The sequence below is a fragment of the Heptranchias perlo genome, chromosome 28 (assembly GCF_035084215.1).
Source record: "Heptranchias perlo isolate sHepPer1 chromosome 28, sHepPer1.hap1, whole genome shotgun sequence".
NCBI lineage: Eukaryota > Metazoa > Chordata > Chondrichthyes > Hexanchiformes > Hexanchidae > Heptranchias > Heptranchias perlo.
Genome location: NC_090352.1, coordinates 1,102,169 through 1,122,894, shown reverse-complemented (window position 1 = coordinate 1,122,894; position 20,726 = coordinate 1,102,169). Strand labels below are relative to the sequence as shown.

Genomic DNA, 20,726 nt, shown 5'->3' with positions numbered 1-20,726 from the left:
TGGTGTTTACAGACTGCCCCTGCAACTGCCCGTTGCCAAGGCAATCACCGTGTTCAGACAGAGAGGTGTTACCTGCAGAACCTCCGAATACACATTCAACAAAAAAACAAACAGGGAAAAAAAACAGAGAGAAAAAAAAAAACACAGAGAGAGGCAGAAACATCCGGAAGGCAGAGAGAGCCAGCAAATGACCCATTATATTAAAAACAGATAACATTTGTTCGCTGGTGGGGTAACGTGTAGCGTGACATGAACCCAAGATCCCGGTTGAGGCCGTCCTCATGGGTGCGGAACTTGGCTATCAATTTCTGCTCGACAATTTTGCGTTGTCGTGTGTCTCGAAGGCCGCCTTGGAGTACGCTTACCCGAAGGTCGGTGGATGAATGTCCATGACTGCTGAAGTGTTCCCCGACTGGGAGGGAACCCTCCTGTTTGGCGATTGTTGCGCGGTGTCCGTTCATCCGTTGTCGCAGCGTCTGCATGGTCTCGCCAATGTACCATGCTCTGGGGCATCCTTTCCTGCAACGTATGAGGTAGACAACGTTGGCTGAGTCACAGGAGTATGAACCATGCACCTGGTGGGTGGTGTCATCTCGTGTGATGGTGGTATCTGTGTCGATGATCTGGCATGTCTTGCAGAGGTTACCGTGGCAGGGTTGTGTGGCGTCGTGGACGCTGTTCTCTTGAAAGCTAGGTAGTTTGCTGCGAACGATGGTCTGTTTGAGGTTGGGTGGCTGTTTAAAGGCGAGTAGTGGAGGTGTGGGGATGGCCATAGCGAGGTGTTTGTCCTCATTGATGACATGTTGAAGGCTGCGGAGAACATGGCGTAGTTTCTCCGCTCCGGGGAAGTACTGGACGACAAAGGGTACTCTGTTGGTTGCGTCCCGTGTTAGTCTCCTGAGGAGGTCTATGCGATTTTTTGCTGTGGCCCGTCGGAACTGTCGATCGATGAGTCGAGCGTCATATCCCGTTCTTACTAGGGCGTCTTTCAGCGTCTGTAGGTGTCCATCGCGTTCCTCCTCGTCTGAGCAGACCCTGTGTATTCGCAGGGCCTGTCCATAGGGGATGGCCTCTTTGACGTGGTTAGGGTGGAAGCTGGAAAAGTGGAGCATCGTGAGGTTGTCCGTGGGCTTGCAGGAGGGTTCCCTCCCAGTCGGGGAACACTTCAGCAGTCATGGACATTCATCCACCGACCTTCGGGTAAGCGTACTCCAAGGCGGCCTTCGAGACACACGACAACGCAAAATTGTCGAGCAGAAATTGATAGCCAAGTTCCGCACCCATGAGGACGGCCTCAACCGGGATCTTGGGTTCATGTCACGCTACACGTTACCCCACCAGCGAACAAATGTTATCTGTTTTTAATATAATGGGTCATTTGCTGGCTCTCTCTGCCTTCCGGATGTTTCTGCCTCTCTCTGTGTTTTTTTTTTTCTCTCTGTTTTTTTTCCCTGTTTGTTTTTTTGTTGAATGTGTATTCGGAGGTTCTGCAGGTAACACCTCTCTGTCTGAACACGGTGATTGCCTTGGCAACGGGCAGTTGCAGGGGCAGTCTGTAAACACCATGTTTTATTGTTCAATATGTATAAATGCGTAGGCTTCAAGGAGATCTTGAAACATTTGCCTGAGGAAGGAGAAAATCTCCGAAAGCTTGTGAATTTAAAATAAAATTGCTGGACTATAACTTGGTGTTGTAAAATTGTTTACAATTGTCAACCCCAGTCCATCACCGGCATCTCCACATCATTAAATATATTCAGTGACTTGGCCTCCACAGCCTTCTGTGGTTGAGAATTCCACAGGTTCACCACCCTCTGAGTGAAGAAATTTCTCCTCATCTCAGTCCTAAATGTCCTACCCAATATCCTGAGAGTGTGACCCCTCGTTCTGGACCCCCCCCCCCAGCCAGGGGAAATATCCTCCCTGTGTCCAGTCTGTCTAGCCCTGTCAGAATTTTATACATTTCAATGAGATCACCTCTCATTCTTCTAAACTCTAGTGAATACAGGCCGAGTCGACCCAATCTCTCCTCGTACGACAGTCCTGCCATCCCAGGAATCAGTCTGGTGAACCTTCGCTGCACTCCCTCTATGGCAAGTATATCCTTTCTTAGGTAAGGAGACCAAAACTGCACACAATACTCCAGGGTGTGGTCTCACCAAGGCCCTGTATAACTGCAGTAAGACATCCTTGCTCCTGTACTCAAAAGTTCTTACTTTGGGCGGGCTGACTATGGTGAGGAAGCAGGCGGTGCACTCACACTGCCCATCCAAAGTCACTGGGGAATGCCCTGAGCATTTTGAGAGCTGGGTCTCATTTCATTATCAATAGCGAACTGTGAGCCCAGAACCAGCCCTCACAGGCAGCTTGCCGCTCGGGAGGGTGGAAGATGGGTGAGACGGGGGGGGGGGGGGGGGGGCGGCGGAGGCTATCGCGGTGAGGGTGGGGGAGAGGCGTGGATGGGCCAGTAGTGCGCTGGAAGATTTTTGTGTCACCAAGAAAAGCATGAATGCTCTGCTCTCTCCCCGTAGTCCTTAATTGTCCTCTGCTTCATATATTTTTCAAATCTTCCCTTAAAAGATGCAATGTTCTCTGCCTCAACCACTCCCCGTGATAAAACATTCCACATCCCAACAACCCACAGTATGAAGACATCTCTCCCAACCCCTCTCCCCAGTCTCAGTGATCATTTTAAATTGATGACCCTCGTCATTGACTCCCCAACCAGAGGAAACAATCTTTTCCCATTCACTCGATCAAACCCATCATAATTTTAAAACTCTATTGAATCCCCTCTTCGCCTTTATTGCTCCAGTGGATATAGTCCCAGTGTCTCAAGTCTCTCCACTTAACTATAGTTTCCCATCCCTGGCATCACCAGATGAATTTACTATGTACGCTCTCTATGGCTTTCATGTCCTTTCTATAATGGTGCACTAAACTGCACACAGTACTCTAACTGTGGTCTAGCAAATGGTTTTGTAACATTTATCATTACTTCCTGAACCATTACTTTTGATTCATTGTGGAGTCTGTTTTTATGCTGATTGCGATGATTAGCTGCTGCTGTGTTCCAGTCGTCAATACCCAAAGGTACTTGAGCTACAGGATAGCTGCTTGTAACATTATGACCTGGGGCGTCTGGCCTGGCAGGACCACTGTCGGATTGGGGGTGAGGTGGGCTTTGCACCCACCTGTCTCTCTCCACCCTGACCCTGGTGGATTATCCAGGGGAAGGCTAAATATCATAATTGTAGTAGGTCCCCGCTGGTATTTCGGGTCCCACCTGGTGAGAGGAGAGGGAATCACTGTGACCCTTACCCCAGTGTAGTAGGGTTGTCAACCTTCCAAGGTTGCCCTGGGTCTCCAGGAATGAAAGTCTAATCTCCAGGACACTGCTGCGAGCAACTCAGGAGAAAAATCGCTGGGGCAATAAAAAAAGTGTTTTAAAAAAGATTTCTTTGAACACTTTTGTTTACTAGCTGTAAAAATATTGGACATAGAAAATGTTGTTTGACTGACAGTCAAGAATCATCCAATCGGGTAATGAGGAGCCTGTTCACTTTCCAATGACGTCGGGAAGCTGTGCACCATGAGGACGGACGTGTTGGGCGACCAATGGTGAGAGTGTGGGGGTGGGGTGATTGGAGGCAGGTCATGTGATGAAACCTCCAGGAATGGAAAAAAAGGGGCAGATTACCTAATTCGTCAATAACCGCCCCAAAATGGGTGGGAAAAAGCACAGGAAATGGGGCCAATTACGATAGATCTAACAAGATGCGCAGTTAATAAACTGGACTTATGGTCATTCTCTATCTACCATATCCGATTAACAGGTTACAATTTGTAGACAAATGATGTCTCCTGACTCCCCCCACAAGATGCAGATCTCTTACACTGCACCAAGTGGGACCAACATTGAGCTGGAAAACAGCATCTCTAACCATTCACCATTCCACCTCACTCACCATGGATTCCGATCATGTGTTCCAAAATCAAAACTCGCTCGGCTAATATCTTCAAAGCCTCCCGAAGCTGATGAACTCCTTCTCCCTGTTGAGAAAAGTGCAGCTGTAAAAGGAATGCCTGAATAGCCTTTGAGTTAGAGTCTCTGATAGTTGTCCCTTACCACATTTCTGCAGTAGTGTTAGCTTTGTTGATAATCGTGCAGTTGTCATTAGGTTGGTATTTAGATACTAATGCTTGAGAAGATGGGCGTCTCTCACTGCCTCTAGCTAAGCAGAAACATTTTTGACAGAGTAGAATACCTCTGAAGCCCCAGTTACAATTATTTTTATTTATAGATTACAGGTGAATTGGCTGAGACAAACTGTTCATCTATCAGAGGTGTCAGTTCAGGATCCGAACTGTTACAGCGCTGGATACTGGAGCTCTGTAACAAACTCTGCTTTGATGTGGAGATGCCGGTGATGGACTGGGGTGGACAAATATAAGGAATCTTACAACACCAGGTTATAGTCCAACAGTTTTATTTGAAAATCACAAGCTTTCAGAGTTTACCTCCTTCGTCAGGTGTTGGACTATAACCTGGTGTTGTAAGATTCCTTAAACTCTGCTTTGTAAGTGGTGCTGTTATATCCTGGCTGAACAGATCATAGATCAGAAGGAGGCTATTTGGCCACACGTATCTGTGTCGGTGCTAGCTCTTCAGCTGGAGGCATCTACTGTCAACCCAACTCCTCACCCTTCCCCCAGTACTCCTTGTTTAGTTTCACTTGAAGTTTTGGATATCATAGCCGGTACCTGTTGAACATAAGAGACCCAAAACTCTCACAAGTGAACGACTGTCTATGATAAGTTATTACATGGTCTGATTTCCTACACTTACTCTGTGGTTGATTCATCTGAAAGTGTTAATGCCTCTTGCAACTGACCCATGAGCCAAGAAGAGCAGCAGGGAGTTACTATGTTACAGAGAAGTGAAGTTATTACTCATATCCATGAAATAAGCTGAATTATATTCCAAACATACCAGTTAGTAGCAACTTAAGTGAGTCTATGGAACAGAATGTTGGTATTATGTGAAAATTATACTTTTGAACACAAATCCTGTTAAGGACAATACATTAATCTGTATAGTGTCTTATTATGTTGAAACATATCAACGTATTTGACCAAAGAGTAACTTTGGAGTACAATGACCTGTTATGTGGCAGCTGTGCTAGCGCAGCAACAACGATAAGATGAATGACTGTCAATCAGCTGCCTTAGCCCCAAGCTCTGGAACTCCCCCCCATAACCTCTCTGTCTCTCCGTCTCTCCGTCTCTCTGTCTCTCCGTCTCTCTACCTCTCCTTTAAGACGCTTCTTTAAACCTATCTCTGTGACCAAGCTCCTGTCCTAATATCTCCATATGTGGCTCGGTATCAAATCTTGTTTGATAATCGCTCCTGTGAAGCACCTTGGGACATTTTACTACATTAAAGGCACTATATAAATGCAAGTTGTTGTTGTTCTTAGGGAGGAATGTTGGCCAGGACATCAGGAGAACTCTGCACTTCATTCCCAGTAAAAAATCATAGAAAGTACAGCGTAGAAGGAGCCCATTTGGCCCAGGCCTGTGCTGATGTTAACTCTTCAACTCGAGCTATCTACTCCAGCCCCATTTCCTTGCCTTTTCCCCACATCCTTTTACATTTTTCCATTTCAATTATTCATCGACTCTCTTTAGGAGGGTAATCTCACCGATCCCACATTCCCAGCATGGAGCCACACTCAGAGGGACATGGTGTGGAGAATCTGTGCTCTCGTGTTGTCGCTCTCTCTCTGATTTACATTCTCTGCAAATATTGCTGCTTTGGCTCAGTTGGGACCTGGTGTATCAGCGGAGAGCGGGGCACCGAGTGAGATCAGGCATCTGGCCTCCAACCTATACAGTTGTGGACCCTACCGGTGGCATCAGTTCAGGGAAATGGTTTGGATCCTTGAAGAAATACCACCCAACTTTTTTTTAAATAAGGAAGGTCGGCTCTATAACACTGTGGGCCAAGGCGGACATGGCCAGGATCAAGGTGGGAATGACCAGGGTCAGGGTCGGGATGGGAGTGGGCAGAATCGGGATGGGAATGGCCAGGGTTAGGGTGGGAATGGCCAGGGTCAGGGTGGGAATGGCCAGGGTCAGGGTCGGGATGGGAATGGGCAGGATCAGGGTGGGAATGGGTAGAATCAGGATGGGAATGGGCTGGGTTGGGGTGGGAATGGGCAGGGTTGAGGTGGGAATGGGCTGGGTTGGGGCGGGAATGGGCAGGGTCAGAGTGGGAATGGGCAGGGTTGGGGTGGGAATGGGCAGGGTTGGGGAGGGAATGGGCAGGGTTGGGGTGAGAGTGGGCAGGGTTGGGGTGGGAATGGGCAGGTTTGAGGTGGGAATGGGCTGGGTTGGGGTGGGAATGGGCAGGGTTGTGTGGGAATGGTCAATCCCCGCCCAGGTGTAGGTGGGTGTCAGACTTTCCCACTGCCATGGGCAGGTGAATGCCAGAGATGCACCCATGTGCCCCTTGCCAATGGGGTGCCCTCTCACTGACCCTGGGTATGAGTGCTGAACGGCAATGCACAGATTTTTAGTCTCATATTCTTCAAACCCGGTACACCTGGTCTGGACTGAGTTAGCTGATCTCAGCCAGGGAGGCAGTCGAGTGCTGCGGCTGGGTATGTTGTTATGAAAGAACCTCTGCTGGAAAGCACTTACCTGGGGACAACAGGATTCGACTCAACTGTGACCTCCCAGCAGATACTGGCTGCCTCATCAATGGACCATTGGGTGGGGTACCAGGGGGCTACACCCGGTACTGGATCATAGCATGTTACGAGCTCCAAGAAAAGCAGCAAGCAAATTGGAAACAAATTATAGTTCATATATTTTAATCCAAGAAGGCATGTCTGACCGTGAAATACAAGGACTATAGACCCACAGCTTTTCACATACGACTCCTGTTCCTGCACAGTTTGTTTATTTTACCGATATGGATGAGGATAATTTTAAGAGTGTTACAATCCTTTACCTACAAACAGGGCCTCACCTCCAATCCTTTGTCACCAGATTCACCTTTCTGTCCTGGTTCACCCTAATAAACAAAGAGAAATAGTAATCACCAATCAGTCAGGGCTTGTGGCCATCTAGATATCCTTGGATCCCACAACCAGATGTATAAATACGGCCATTCAATGAGATCAAATCCTGATTGAAATATAGTAAGGCAGTTTTGCAGGGAATTTCCTTGGGAATCTCCCAATCAGCCGCTGGAATTTCCTTGGGTGTTCTCCTGATCGGCTGCGGTAAAGTTGGTGGGAGATCGAACAGAGCCCCATTTACTCCTCTCTCTGGGGTTTCCACCCATTTTACAGCAGCCAATTGGGAGAACTCCCACGGAAATTCCATTCATTTAAGGAACTATTAGACTGAACGACTGTGAATTCGAGAATTTTTTTTTATTCGTTCATGGGATGTGGGCGTCGCTGGCAAGGCCGGCATTTATTGCCCATCCCTAATTGCCCTTGAGAAGGTGATGGTGAGCCGCCTTCTTGAACCGCTGCAGTCTGTGTGGTGAAGGTTCTCCCATAGTGCTGTTAGGAAGGGAGTTCCAGGATTTTGACCCAGCGACGATGAAGGAATGACGATATATTTCCAAGTCGGGATGGTGTGTGACTTGGAGGGGAACGTGCAGGTGGTGTTGTTCCCATGTGCCTGCTGCTCTTGTCCTTCTAGGTGGTAGAGGTCGCGGGTTTGGGAGGTGCTGTTGAAGAAGCCTTGGCGAGTTGCTGCAGTGCATCCTGTAGATGGTACACACTGCAGCCACTGTGCGCCGGTGGTGAAGGGAGTGAATGTTTAGGGTGGTGGATGGGGTGCCAATCAAGCGGGCTGCTTTGTCCTGGATGGTGTCGAGCTTCTTGAGTGTTGTTGGAGCTGCACTCATCCAGGCAAGTGGAGAGTATTCCATCACACTCCTGACTTGTGCCTTGTGGATGGTGGAAAGGCTTTGGGGAGTCAGGAGGTGAGTCACTTGCTGCAGAATACCCAGCATCTGACCGGCTGTTGTAGCCACAGTATTTATATGGCTGGTCCAGTTAAGTTTCTGGTCAATGGTGACCCCCAGGATGTTGATGGTGGGAGATTTGGCGATGGTAATGCCGTTGAATGTCAAGGGGAGATGGTTAGACTCTCTCTTGTTGGAGATGGTCATTACCTGGCACTTGTCTGGCACAAATGTTACTTGCCACTTATGAGCCCAAGCCTGGATGTTGTCCAGGTCTTGCTGCATGCGGGCTCGGACTGCTTCATTATCTGAGGGGTTGCGAATGGAACTGAACACTGTGCAATCATCAGCGAACATCCCCATTTCTGACCTTATGATGGAGGGAAGGTCATTGATGAAGCAGCTGAAGATGGTTGGGCCTAGGACACTGCCTTGAGGAACTCCTGCAGCAATGTCCTTGGGCTAGGATGATTGGCCTCCAACAACCACTACCATCTTCCTTTGTGCCAGGTATGGCTCCAGCCACTGGAGAGTTTTACCCCTGATTCCCGTTGACTTCAATTTTACGAGGGCTCCTTGGTGCCACACTCGGTCAAATGCTGCCTTGATGTCAAGGGCAGTCACTCTCACCTCACCTCTGGAATTCAGCTCTTTTATCCATGTTTGGACCAAGGCTGTAATGAGGTCTGGAGCTGAGTGGTCCTGGCTTAACCCAAACTGAGCATCGATGAGCAGGTATTGGTGAGTAAGTGCCTCTTGATAGCACTGTCGACGACACCTTCCATCACTTTGCTGATGATTGAGAGTAGACTGATGGGGCGGTAATTGGCCGGATTGGATTTGTCCTGCTTTTTGTGGACAGGACATACCTGGGCAATTTTCCACATTGTCGGGTGGATGCCAGTGTTGTAGCTGTACTGGAACAGCTTGGCTGGAGACGCAGCTAGTTCTGGAGCACAAGTCTTCAGCACTACAGCCGGGATGTTGTCAGGGCCCATAGCCTTTGCTACAGGACAGGGAAGGGGCGTCAGGGAATAACCGTCCAAGAAAAAATATAATAATCCAGAATAAAACCAACCCGATTACTGGCTTTTAGCTCCAAAAGATGCTTTTGGCATTCATTAACATTTTATTATTTGATTTGGAATGTTGGTTATCCTGGCACGGCTCCATTGATTGCCCGTGTCCAGTTGCTCTGAGACGGTGATGTCGCACCATCTTCCTGAAACGCTGCTGATGGAGCTCTAACGATGGTGTTAGGTGGGGAATCCCAGGATACTCACCCAGTGATGTTGAAGGACCAGCGATATCTGTCCAAGTCAGGATGGTGTGTGCCTTGGAGGGGAATTTGGAGGGGATGGTGTTGCTACGACATTGCTGCTCTTGCACTTCTCGGTGGCGGAGGTTTTCAGAGGAGGGAAGTGCTGTCGGAGTAACGTTAGTGAGTTGCTGCAGTGTATCCTGTAGATCTTATATCGTGCAGCCACAGTGTGCTAATGTTGGAGGGGGTGGATGTTGAGTTCAGTGACGCTGGGGCCAATTAAGTGAACTGCTCTGTTCTGGATGGTGTCAAGTTCCTTGAGTGTTGTAGCGGCTGCACCCATCCAGGCAAGCGATGAGTATTCCAATCCACTCCTGATTCTTGTAGATAGCGGACATACTTTGAGAGGTCAGGAGGTGAGCTACTCATTGCAGAATTCCCAGCCTCTGCCCTACTCTTGTAGTTACTATGTTTATAGCTGGTCCAGTTCAGCTTCTGGTCAAAGGTCACTCCCAGGATGGAGGACTTGGAATCGTGGTGCTATTTAAAGTCGGGGGCAGGTGATTGGGCCTTTTCTCGTTGGTGAGGGCCATTACTCTGGTACTTATGTGCCACGAATGTTACCTGCTGCTTGTCAGCCCTAGCCTGGATGTTATCCAGATCCTGGTGTAGGCTGGTATGGGAGATGGACTGGCAAAGCCCTCTGCCAGCTCCCTGGACACTGTTGCTATTTCTGTGATCTCCTGCCAGAAGTGACAAGGAATGTTTATTAGGTCTGACCAAATACACAAGTTAGGTGTTACTGACAGGAATACGTCATCCAATGGACATCCCATCATTAATGCTGTAGCAATGCCAGACCTCGGCAGGACTACGTCATGCTGTTCTCAGTTGTAGAGTCCTGGGATCCGGACCTCATGGAACTATCTGTGCAGCATTTTTTCTTCAGTCATTACAGGGTACACCAAGCATTCTGCATGGCCTAGAGCAGAATACAGAGGAGCCACTTCCCACATCTGTGTAGTCGTGCGTGACCATGTAACAGAACCGCAGTCCAGCAGGGATCATATGGCAACTTCAGGCAGAACACACTCCTGTAACAGGTCCAAAGTCCACTCGCAGTATCTGTCAACAATGCTCAAACTGCTGCTGTTGAGGCCACTAACACGCTGGGAGATTGGACGGAGAGTGCTGTTACACAGGGCCTCTTTACTGCCGTCTGGTTTTCTTCCAAGCAGACCCCAGACCATACTGAGGGTGTACCCACAGCAAGGCCATGACTGGCTGGATTGCTGCTAAAATTCTCATCCTTGTTTTCAAACCCCTCCATGGCCTCGCCTCTCCCTATCTCTGTAACCTCCTCCAGCCCTATAACCCTCCGAGATCTCTGCGCTCCTCCAATTCTGGCCTCTTGCGCATCCCCGATTTTAATCGCTCCACCATAGGCGACCGTGCCTTCAGCTGCCTAGGCCCTAAGCTCTGGAATTCCCTCCCTAAACCTCTCTGCCTCTCTACCTCTCTCTCCCCCAGTCCTTTAAGACGCTCCTTAAAACCTACCTCTTTGACCAAGCTTTTGGTCACCTGACCTAATATCTCCTTATGTGGCTCGGTGTCACATTTTGTTTGATAATCGCTCCTGTGAAACACTTTGGGACATTTTACTACATCAAAGGTGCTATATAAATGTAAGTTGTTGTTGTTGTTACCTCTCAGGCTAAAGCCACACCCATCACCTACTGTGGCAGAAAGCAGGAAAATCCAGGCAGGAAGAACCACCTTAGCTGATGTGGCAGCACCAGTTGGAGGGGAATCTCATGACCCAGTGCCAGGAGGCAGACGACTGCCTCAATCCTAAGAGACTCCCAGGGACACCCAGAGGTCAGCTTCTGCTACTGGGGAAGCAACGACTAGAAGGTGCACTAAGGCAGGTTCTAGACTGCACACAACATACACTGTCACCAAAAAACACCGTGTACATACCTGAATCAGCGATGGGCAATGAATTTAGTTGCATTTCATTATTAAGTTGTATTCAGAGAGTTTTCTTCGATGGTGAAGAATAAAACTGCAGCAGATGAGAGGAATGGGCTCAATGGCAGGTGAGTTAGTGAAGAGGCCAATATTAGTGCAGGTGATTGGGCCACTGCACTGTGCACGGGTGGAGGACTCCCCGTGCATTGGGTGAGGCATTCAGGTCTAGGTCTCGTGATTGGGACCCTGCCGTCCGGCTCCTGCAGCCTGCAATGGAGGTCAGCAGGAACCCCTCCTGGCTGCTCAGCTTCGTCTCTCTCCGCTCTTGGCTGGGGTGCGTATCCTCGCCCTCCTCCGCCACCTGCACCGTGCGTCTGCCTCTTTGTATGACAAAGCTGTGGAGCAGACTGTCTGCCAATCAGGGTCTCTTCCCATCGCAGCCAGGGAACTGGGCGCTCCTCGGGGCCAGGGAAATCCATCCTGTTAAATATGAAATATGACCGTGTGCAATCAGCCCCCGAGAGAATTCAGCACGGGCAGGAAGGGCCGAAAGGATTCCTGCTGTGTTAACACCCGAATCCGGGTGCGGGCATCGCGGTGCGTGATTATCCTGCGCAACCAGCATGTTGGATTGGTGCTGCAACTTTATTGACCTGATAGATGCGTAGCGTGAAGCCTGAGCTGCGTATCTCTCTTCATTTTCTCCGTTCTCTCCACTTCTCACCAATGGGGGGGAGGGGGCCAAATCTCGGGTCAGTTGCTCGCACCTCTTAAAGGCAGCCTGCACCTCTTAAAGGCAGACTGCATCTCTTAATTGCAAAAATAAGATGGAGTCTGAACAGAGATCAGACATCGCACATGTAAAACACAGAAGCAGGTCCTGTCCCTATGTTTATATACTGATGAGTTATGTTAAAACATTGAATAAAGATTGTGCACTACTAAATCCCACATCCTCCAATCTGCACGCCAGACCCCACCAATCTGCCGATCTGAGTTTGTACCAGGCCTGTGAGAGAGCATGCACCAAGGTTCTCTGATGGCCCACAAGCAGCCTTCATGCAAAAGGTGGAGGGGCATCCTATATCCACAGAGGGGCAAGAGACCCTCCAGACATATGCTCCCGAGGCAGTGGGAGGCAGTAGGGGATGAAGTCAATGCCAGGCGCATAGCACCATGAACATGGATGCAGTGCAGGAAGAAGTTCAATGCTTTGACATGAGTGGTCAAGGTGAGTGAGGTCAAATGTCATGTGGTGTCTCCTACCAACTGCACCACTAGCCACATCCACTGCTCCATGCACTACACCCCACATCACCCACATACGAACAAACTCTTTCAATCAATACTCAACTCTTCCAATCAGATGCTTCCTCTCACCCTCACACATTAACACTGTTGCAAGCTGCCCACCCACAACTCACAGGCCACACACACTGGCAGCTACTCAACCATGACAGGTACATCACCCAGACATCCTGCAGGATACTCACCGACACATGTCCTGCTTTCTTGCAGGAGAAGGTGGCGCATAACAGGAGGCAGCAAGTGGCAGTGGCATTTAGCCCCTCGAGCCTGTTCCACCATTCAATGAGATCCTGGTGGACCTGTGACCTAACTCCATATACCCGCCTTAACCCCATATCCCTTAATACCCTTGGTTCACAGAAATCTATCAACCTCAGACTTAAAATTAACAATTGAGCTAGCATCAACCGCCGTTTGCAGAAGAGAGTTCCAAACGTTTCCCACCCTTTGCGTGTAGAAGTGTTTCCTAACTTCACTCCTGCACGTCCTGGCTCTAAATCTTAGGCTATGTCCCCGCGTCCTAGTATTCAAGTATAGGAGACCTCCAAAAACAGTTACAAATGTCTCAGCAGCCAGAAGCAATAATCCAGCAATTAACCTGTAAATCCTGCATGGTCCCTTTAAATAGCGCTGGTCAGGGGTCCTCCAGGCCGTCTAGGACATGTTTAGCTGGTCATGGTTAAGAGAGTGCATTGGTTGTTGCGTTAAGTGCCAAAATGGTGTCTACGCATTTAAATCAGCGTTGCACACTGATCTAATGCATATTCTCCTTACTTTACATGCTGCCGGCGTTCGTTATCTGCACCTGCGCAAACCCCTTTACCAAGATGGCGTCTGGTGCACGTCACGTTAGAAGCGTGCGCGTGCATCCCGGATGCCACTTTGGAACTTCAAGAGGCCGCCTAGCATCAAAACAACGGGCGCTAGACAGCCGAATTTCTAGCCCCCTGTTTCTATAAAATGGTAACACATCACAGGTACAGAACTTGAACAAGTAACATCTTATAAAAAAGGAAGAAAGCAAGCAATGGACCAACAACAACAGCCTCCGATTCACCTCATGGGTATCTATTTACAGCAATTAGAATTTCGTGATATTAAAGAGACAGGCAGGTTAAACACAGCTCCACTGAGCAGCAGAATAATAAGCCGCACATTACATGGGATAACACTCCTGTCTTTACAAAACACATTTACCACAGCGATGCCAGGAGATAGCTTGTTCATATATTTCCAGACTGTTACTAGTCTGGACAGTTGATATTAACAAATTATATGTAATTTATCATCTATGATCTTAACTTCCTGCTGGGTAGATGGCTCTGGGTTCATTATCACTGCTCAGATTGTGCTCTGTGTTTGTATTCAGATCACATGATGAATGGCAGTCTGCATAATTTAATGTTCCCAACCAATGCCATCCCCAGCACTTCTTGGGCAGGTGAGCTGCTGGTCAGATATACGGCAAAGCCCCTTCAGGTTCTTCAGCTGTGGTTGAAGTGAGCTTACCAAATTCATTTGTATTTTGCTTTCAAATCCACAGAGAACTAAATTTCAACCAGACAGACAGAAGATAACTTGCATTTTGAAAGCTGTCTTGTCAATGTTTTAGTTTCTTCAACTCCTTTGGGATTTTAAGCAGGATGAACCATCGAACCCATGAATTGCTGAAAGAGATCATGTTGATTTGTTTCTCTTTCTCATGTTTCTCCGTGCTGCATCAGTCAGCACCTCCTGTGTTCTGTTCTATAAGTGTGTCCTTCTCCTGCATGATGAGAAGGAGATCTTCCAATGTATTCTGTTTGTACTCCAGGACGGAGCAGTTCACTTGATTGGTGCCCCTGCCACTGGACTCAATATTAACCTCCTGTACCGTGTAAACGGTCTACAGGATCTCACTGAGGCTACTTCAACAGCACCTCCCTCCCCTGCAACCTCTGCCACCAAGGAGAAGTTGTGGGAACACCTTCCCCTCCAAATCACACAATGTCCTGACTTGGACATATGTCGCCGTTCCTTCATCGGCGCTGGGTCAATATCCTGGATTCCCGACTATTGTGGGAGCACCATCTGCACAAGGACTGCAGTGGGTCAAAGAGAAGGCCCACCATCACTTTGCCATATCCTGAGAATAAAAAAGACTGGAGCTTTCTTGAGAACTACCCTCTGATTTGTTTGGACTTTTCCCTCATTATCTTCAGGTTGCCCCCTTTAAACCAAATACCTGAGCTATTGGTTTATGATGTTGGTTTATCGAGGATTGTACCAAATTCAATCAGCCTGCTTGATTGGCACCCCATCCACCACCCTAAACATTCACTCCCTTCACCACTGGCGCACAGTGGCTGCAGTGTGTAACATCCACAGGATGCACTGCAGCAACTCGCCAAGGCTTCTTCGACAGCACCTCCCAAACCCGCGACCTCTACCACCTAGAAGGACAAGAGCAGCAGGCATATGGGAACAACACCACCTGCACGTTCCCCTCCAAGTCACACACCATCCTGACTTGGAAATATATCGCTGTTCCTTCATCGTCACTGGGTCAAAATCCTGGAACTCCCTTCCTAACAGCACTGTGGGAGAACCGTCACCACACGGACTGCAGCGGTTCAAGAAGGCGGCTCACCACCACCTTCTCAAGGGCAATTAGGGATGGGCAATAAATGCCGGCCTCGCCAACAACACCCACATCCCATGAATGAATAAAAAAAATATTATGGTCACTGCTGCCCAGGAGATGCCATTATGTCTGGGTCACCTGGCATTACCAGGCAGGGATGGTGGTTACTTCTTGTGGCATCCCTAATACACTGAGTCTATAGCAGCCAGGCATTGCATTCACTAGCTCAGGCTGATTGGACATTCCTGAGCTTGCCACTAACCTCTCTGTCCTCGGCCTCTTACACTGTTCCAATGAAGCTCAACAGAAGCTCGAGGAGCAGCACCTCATCTTTCGATTAGGCATTTTACAACCTTCCGGACTTAACATTGATTTCAATAACTTCAGATCATTCCCTCTGCTCCCATTTTTTCGGTCAGCAGGTGCTGGTTATGGTTCTGCTGTTGTCATTTTCAGCTCCTCTAGACCCATCTTTTGTTTCTTTACTTGTCCCATTCCCACCCTCCTCGCCTCGCACCGTCATCCCTTTTGTCATTTAATCACTCCTGCCCTCTACCCTTTCACAGACCTTCCCTTTTGTTCTTTCCTCTCCGCCTCCTCCTTCCTTTCCCTGGCTCTATACTTGCTTAAAAACTATTAAATCTTTACTCCTTCCAGTTCTGATGAAGGGTCATCGACCTGAAAAGTTAACTCTTTCTTTCTCCACAGATGCGGCCTGACTTGCTGAGGATTTCCAGCATTTTCTGTTTTTATTTCAGATTTCCAGCATCTGCAGTATTTTGCTTTTGTCTTAGTTTTATAGGTTAGATAAGTTCCCCATTAGCACCCCTTTTCCATTTGTACATCCCTTTCTTGTCTCTTCATAGAGTAACCTGACCGCCTGTTTATTTGATGGTCTATAGCAAACCCTTGGATTTATGATATATGCTCTCTTTGCACAGCATACTTCCAGCCAGACTCTCTGGTTGGAAACCTTAATGTAAACCAGCAGGGAACAGTGAGCCGGTTGGCAGGCTGGATTAGTGCTACAGTCAGCATTCCTGCCAACACTGTGGGAGATTTCCAGTTATTCCGGGGGAGTGGGATTGAACACTTAAAGCCGGCAGATCAGCTGTTGTAGGGTTTGCTGATATTGCTGGCTAGTGGGAGGGCTGAGTGGGGGAGTCGGTGGGAGGCTTCATGAGATGCACGACTGGAGAGTTTGTGGTTGGGTCCAGGTCTGGAAGCTGGGAGTAGGTTTTGGGAGACGGGGCAGGGGGTGAAGGGAGTGGGTCTTTCTGAAGAGGTGGGCAGGAGGGGGGTGGACTTCAGACAAGGGCGTGGCAGAGTCAGGGAAGCGGTGTGCTGTGGGTTGTTGGCTGGGATTTGGGAGCAAATACCTGGCCTGACCTTTTTCCTGTGGCAGTGAATGGGGGAAGCCAGGTCTGATACAAGACTTGGCTTCAGGACCTGGAGCTCTTTCTCCTCAAGACACTGCTGGGATCATTGGGATCATATCTTCACTGGAAGTCCCAAGGACAGTATTCAATGCAATGCACAGAAAAGATGAGAATCAACTAGATCAGGGCCAATGGCAGGGTAAAATCTTCGAAAGTCTTGATACCTGTGACTATTGGTGGGCTGGAGCACTGGGACCAGACACTGACTTTGTACTGGAGGTATTTTCACTCTAATTAGCTTCTCAGACCGACAGTGCAGGTAGTTTATTATATCTCACAGTCGTGCATTGTGCAGCTACTGGCCCAGCGTCCCAGGTATATTTGGGAAGATTGAACGAATGCACAGAGCTTTGAGAACTGTGAGTGGGTGCAGAGGTCAGCTGGACCCATAGAATTCTCTAACCATTAATATTAACGATGGAAAGTCCTGCAAGCCCTGCTGGCATCTACACTCAAAGTCCCGATATCTGGCACTCACACTCCTGAGCCGGTTAAATCTATGTTAATGTTCGTCAAACCTCACATTTCATGTTCGTCCTGTTGCTAGACCTGGAGCGGTAATGGTGGGATCAGTTTTATTTATTTTACCAGGAGGCTGGTCAGTGCCATTAAAACTATCGTGAGCTTGCAACTGTCATTCTTGCTTTGCCAGGCCATCTGTACCACTGTGAAGAGTTTGTAATACCTCGACACAGCACCGAAACGGCCCTAAGCAAAGTCACAAAATGACATCCTCTGTGACTGGCCGCATGGTGCACCATTCCTCCTCATCCTCTCTGTAGACTTTGACACGGTCGACCACACTACACTCCTCCAATGCCTCTCCTCTGAAGTCCTGCTCAATGGGATTGCCCTCACTTGGTTCCACTCTTGCCTATCCAGTCGTAGTCAGAGCGTCTCCAGCAATGGCTTTTCTTCCCATCGCTGCTTTGTTACGTTTGGAGTTCCCCAGGGATCTAACCTAGGCCCCCTCCTCTTCCTCTTCTACCTGCTGCCCACTTGGCGCCATCATCCGAAGACCAGTACATGTTCATATCGGTTAGTGATTATAACTAGAGATGAACTTACCATTAAACCTTTGAAACCACTCTCGCCTCTCAGGCCTGGTTGTCCCTGTTGATAGGATGGAATAATAGATTTGTGAAGCGGCACTGCTATCAAAGCTACCAGATAAAGACAAGAGAGGTCACTAATTTACATCTTTTTAAAGACCACAAAACATTGTAAAATAAGCAGAAGTAACAATAAGTACTCAGCCATGTGCCCCATGTGACTGAGGATATTCTGTGAAGCTGTAATAGTGAAAACTTCAACAAACAGCAATTTAAACAAGGATGCATTTTAAAAGTTAATGGGGTGGATTATCCTGGGAGTTGCTGTTCAATCGGAAGGGTCAATGATTTCAGCACCTGACCTTTCTATCTGTCTGAATTCGAATATTCCGAGCATGCACTGGGTGGGTGTGAGGGTTGCACTCTTGGGCACAAGAAAGCAAGGGAGAGGAAATCCATCCAATGCCTGGATCTTAAAGGCAGCAGCAGTCTTAAAGGTGAAGTGTCGTGGAAGCCACAGGAGAGAATCTGAAAGACTTTGAATTTGACGTTTGACAGAAGCAGAATTTTGAACTTGACGACACCAAGTACTACAGTAAGTGACTTTGGGGAGAGGTTTTCCAGGGACAGATGAAGAAGGAAGTGGGATTGGAAGGGGGAAGGAGGCTGTGGGTGGTGAGGGTTGCAAGGAAGTGGTTGGAGGTGGTTTAATCTGTGATTGAGACCATGGGAGCAGAGAGGCCATGGGAGAGAGCAAAGTCGAGGGGGTGGCTGTGAAAATGGGTAGCAGAGTTTATATGGAGGGAGAGGTGTAGGGAGGAAATCAGAGGAAAGAGGGAAAGGGGAGCAAAGATTGAAATCACTGAGGATAAGGAGTCGCTCAGTGCACCAGATGAGGGAGGAAAGCAGGGAGGATGTCTCAGTGATAAAGTTGGGGTGATGCTTAGGGGAGGGGACAGTAGACAATGAGGATTTTATAGGAGAGGTGAAAGGGAACAAGGTGAGGTGCTGGACGGAGCTGGAGGGGTGGAGAGCAAGGTGCGATAGGCTGCAATAGTTTGGTCAGGGCAGCGTGTGGCCTCCCACGATCCAAGCATCAGTCAAAGCCAGGACATCAATTCAATCAACCACAATAAGGTTATCGATGTCAAGGGTCCTTATTCAAGAATGAATAGACATCTCGGAGAGAAATGTGGAGACGAGCGGTGATTGTTGATCTGCTGGCAGAGTCTGGAGGGTGGGGGGGTGGTGGGGTGTGTCGGAGTGGAGATTGGTGAGTTTAAACCCAGCGGGGTGTGCAGGGTGGGACAGTCGGTGTGAGAGGTGGATGGGGCTGTCGGGTTTGTAAGGAGACAGCGGCGAGTGCCTCAATGGGCACTGTCGAGAATGCTAAGAGGTTTAGCGGGAACTGTGGGCTTATTCAAGGGGGATTCAGACAATTAGGAAGGCAGAGGAGTGATCAAGGGTTGGGATAGGAATTAGGATTTGGGGGGCAAAGTACCCGAGATGGGAGAAACAAAAGATGGCATGAGTGGGTGACAAGAGGGGAGGGGACAGTGGAGAAGGGCCCAAGAGGGGTCAAGAGAACAAAAAGGGAGGTCGAAGTAATGGGTTCAGATCCGGAGAGACAGCCAAAGTGAACATACGAATGAACACAGGTTAAATAGTGAAGATTAGGAGAGACATGTCCTGATCATAAACAGCAGACAGGGAGGAGATTATGTGGTCGAGTCCAAAGTCAAAATCTAAGGTCCTGTGGTGGGATGAAGTTGACTTGTAGACAGGGAGGAGTCAGCTGGGAGCCAGTGAACCAGTGAGGGGGTTTGGAGACAATTGTGGAGAGGAATGTATCCAGAAGCTGTTCTACTTGAAGAATGTCAGTGGGCGGACTGCTGGAGGTTGTCTAGTGGAATCAGAAATGGAGAGTTAACCGTGGGCCAACAGAGGTTGATCCAAGGCCCAGTGGAGGTGGGTTGTGTCCTCAGGTGTTAGCAGTGTGGACTAGAGCATCCGGTGCAGCAGTAGAGGAGCAGGGAGCAGGGAGGTGTGGAGCACACAGGATCGGAAGTAGCAGGAACCTGAAGAGCCAGTCTAAACTAGTCCAGTGACGGAGGAGTTGTGAAGGACGGAAAGCAAACGGAAAGCAGAGATCATTCGGCAGCAAGGGAGAAAAATCCAGAGCAGGGTGGGAACCAGCAGGTACAGATCCAAGCTAGGTCAGTGTACAGTGAAAAATACTCAGTGGAGGAGCAGAAAACTGAGTCTACAGAGGCAAACCAAGTACTGGAATGGAGACAGTCCAGTAGACAATACAGTCACAGTAGCCTACAGGCCAACGGAGCTATAGAATTCAACCCAGGGGATAGACGATTCCTGTCCAGGACTCTATATCACAGCAGCAGAGTGAAGCTGAGAACCCAGCAGTGGACTGAGGTACCGACCTGAAGGTCAGTAGGCAACAGCAGCAGGTGGGGAATGGGCACATCTTAAAACTTGACCAGATCGAGTGCCAGAGCAGAGTCATGCGGCCAGTGTAGTCCTGATGACAGAGGAATCCAGGAGTACATGAAATCAAGAGTCCCAGCCATTCAAAAGAGAACAGGTGAAAACACAGAACAAGCAGGGTTGGGATTGGGCAGTGGGCTCTGCACAGGTCGCGTTAAACCTGTAGCTTAAATTTGTAGATTGGAGTAAAATTATCCATTGTACTGTACAGTAGTGAAGTGGTTATATTATTGGACTAGTAATAGAGAGACTGTGACTTCAAATCCTACCACGGCAGTTTGAGACTGAATTCAGTTTTAAAAATCTGGGAATAAAAAGCTCAGTAAAAGTGACCATGAAGCTGTCGGATTGTCATAAAAACCCAATTGGTTCACTAATGTCCTTTAGGGAAGGAAACCTGCCATCCTTACCCGGTCTGGGCCTATATGCGACTCCGTCTCACACCAATGTGATTGACTCTTAACTGCCCTCTGAAGTGACCTAGCAAACCGCTCAGTTGTATCAAACTGCAATAAGAAGGCCCACCAACTCCTCCTCAGGGCAACTAGGGATGGGCAATAAATGCCGGCCTTGCCAG

At 48.6% G+C, this 20,726-nt stretch overlaps 1 protein-coding gene across 4 annotated transcripts in view; it reads right to left on the bottom strand.

The window, feature by feature from the left end:
- The window catches only part of LOC137344771 (collagen alpha-1(XXVI) chain), a 579,410-nt gene that overhangs the window by 10,361 nt on the left and 548,323 nt on the right, over window positions 1-20,726 (bottom strand). For all 4 annotated transcript variants that reach the window (XM_068007902.1, XM_068007904.1, XM_068007903.1 and 1 more), the window contains 3 exons: window positions 17,661-17,705; window positions 7,037-7,081; window positions 3,969-4,053 (listed from right to left, as the gene is read on the bottom strand). In XM_068007902.1, coding sequence (XP_067864003.1) covers window positions 3,969-4,053; window positions 7,037-7,081; window positions 17,661-17,705 — 175 coding nt within the window. The remainder of the gene's footprint in view (window positions 1-3,968; window positions 4,054-7,036; window positions 7,082-17,660; window positions 17,706-20,726) is intronic.